Below are 1,335 nucleotides of genomic sequence, written 5' to 3'. Positions count from 1 at the left end.
CCCCCATTTCTCGCTTTGATAATATTTTTCATTACTAATAAGTATAACATTCAATTTAATTAAATTTTCTAGACATGAATAGTTAAACAGTTTTTTATTTCTCAGAAAGTATTCATTCCCTTTCTTCGTGACAGAATTTAGAACTATTACAATGTCTTGTACATTTTTTTTCTTAAAATATAAGTAGACCTCATTTAATAAAGAACAATCATATACTGTTGTTAAATTTTTATCGAAAAAATTATAACTCTTTTCATTAATAACCTTTGCACATACATTTGCCCCGTCAATTATAATAGATCTAAACTTGAAACCTTCCATCGGAAAAATATCAAAACCTTGATGAATTCTTATTAAATATGAATAACAATAATTATATAATCCTTGTTTTGTATTATTATATCCATAATTAAATTTAACCTGACATATAGGTTTTATATTATAAGTAGTTAATATAGGAGATGATAATAAAGATGTTATATTCAATATTTCCTTTGGGATATTTAAAGGTTTTTCTTGTTCATACATATCATATATTATATTTTCATTATTTGCTCTTTTTATTATTACTTCTCTTTTTATATCTTTTTTTTCTTCTTTTTTTTCTTCTTTCTTATCTCCTTTTTTAACATCTCCCTTTGTATCATTAATATAATTCATTTTTTTTTCACCATCTTTTTTTTTAATTAATTTGTTCACGTTATTCTTCTCATTTATAAAGGATTTCTTATCATCATTAGAAGTAATGGATGGAGTAGAATTATTCGTTTGTATCTTATTCACAGAACTATTTTTTATCATATATGTTGAATCTTTTACATATTCTCCAGAATGACAAATATCTACTTCATCTATATCTTCTTCTTTTTTTTTTCTTTCTTTCTTCTCTTCTTTTAATTCTTCTAAACCATTTAATACTTCTTTTTGCTTCTTTTTATTGTCATTTTCTAATTCTTCCGAGGAATTTATACCAAGGTCATTTTTTATAAGCAAAGCTTTGTATGGTTGTTCTTCATACAATAAATTAAAACAATATTTTCTATCTTCTTTAATATAATCCATATCTTTTTTCCCAGGAGAATTTTTCTCTTTATCATTTTCTTTTAAAAGATTATCAGAACATTTTTTATTTTCCGATGCGCTTTTCTTTTTCTTTTTGCCTTTATCATTTTTTTGTTCGATGTTGATCATATCATTTTTTTTTATTTTTTCATTACCTTTATTTTTTTTTAAAATGGGCAGTACCTTTTTATGGTTATCGTTTTGGTTATCGTTTTGGTTATCGTTTTGGTTATTGTCCTGGTTGTCGTTCTGGTTATCGTTCTGGTCATCGTT

The 1,335-nt window shown here is 24.2% G+C and overlaps 1 protein-coding gene across 1 annotated transcript; it reads right to left on the bottom strand.

Moving 5' to 3' along the window:
- On the bottom strand, nt 1-1,335 carry PRSY57_0004700B (hypothetical protein; the record flags this gene model as incomplete). The annotated part of the gene is made up of 1 exon (XM_020114150.1): nt 1-1,335. A coding segment is annotated over one exon (1,335 nt), but the record flags the coding sequence as incomplete, so codon positions are not given.

The sequence above is a fragment of the Plasmodium reichenowi genome (assembly GCF_001601855.1).
Source record: "Plasmodium reichenowi strain SY57 chromosome Unknown, whole genome shotgun sequence".
NCBI classification, from domain to species: Eukaryota; Apicomplexa; class Aconoidasida; order Haemosporida; family Plasmodiidae; genus Plasmodium; species Plasmodium reichenowi.
Note: the sequence above shows the minus strand (reverse complement) of the source record. Positions and strands in the feature narration are given on the sequence as shown.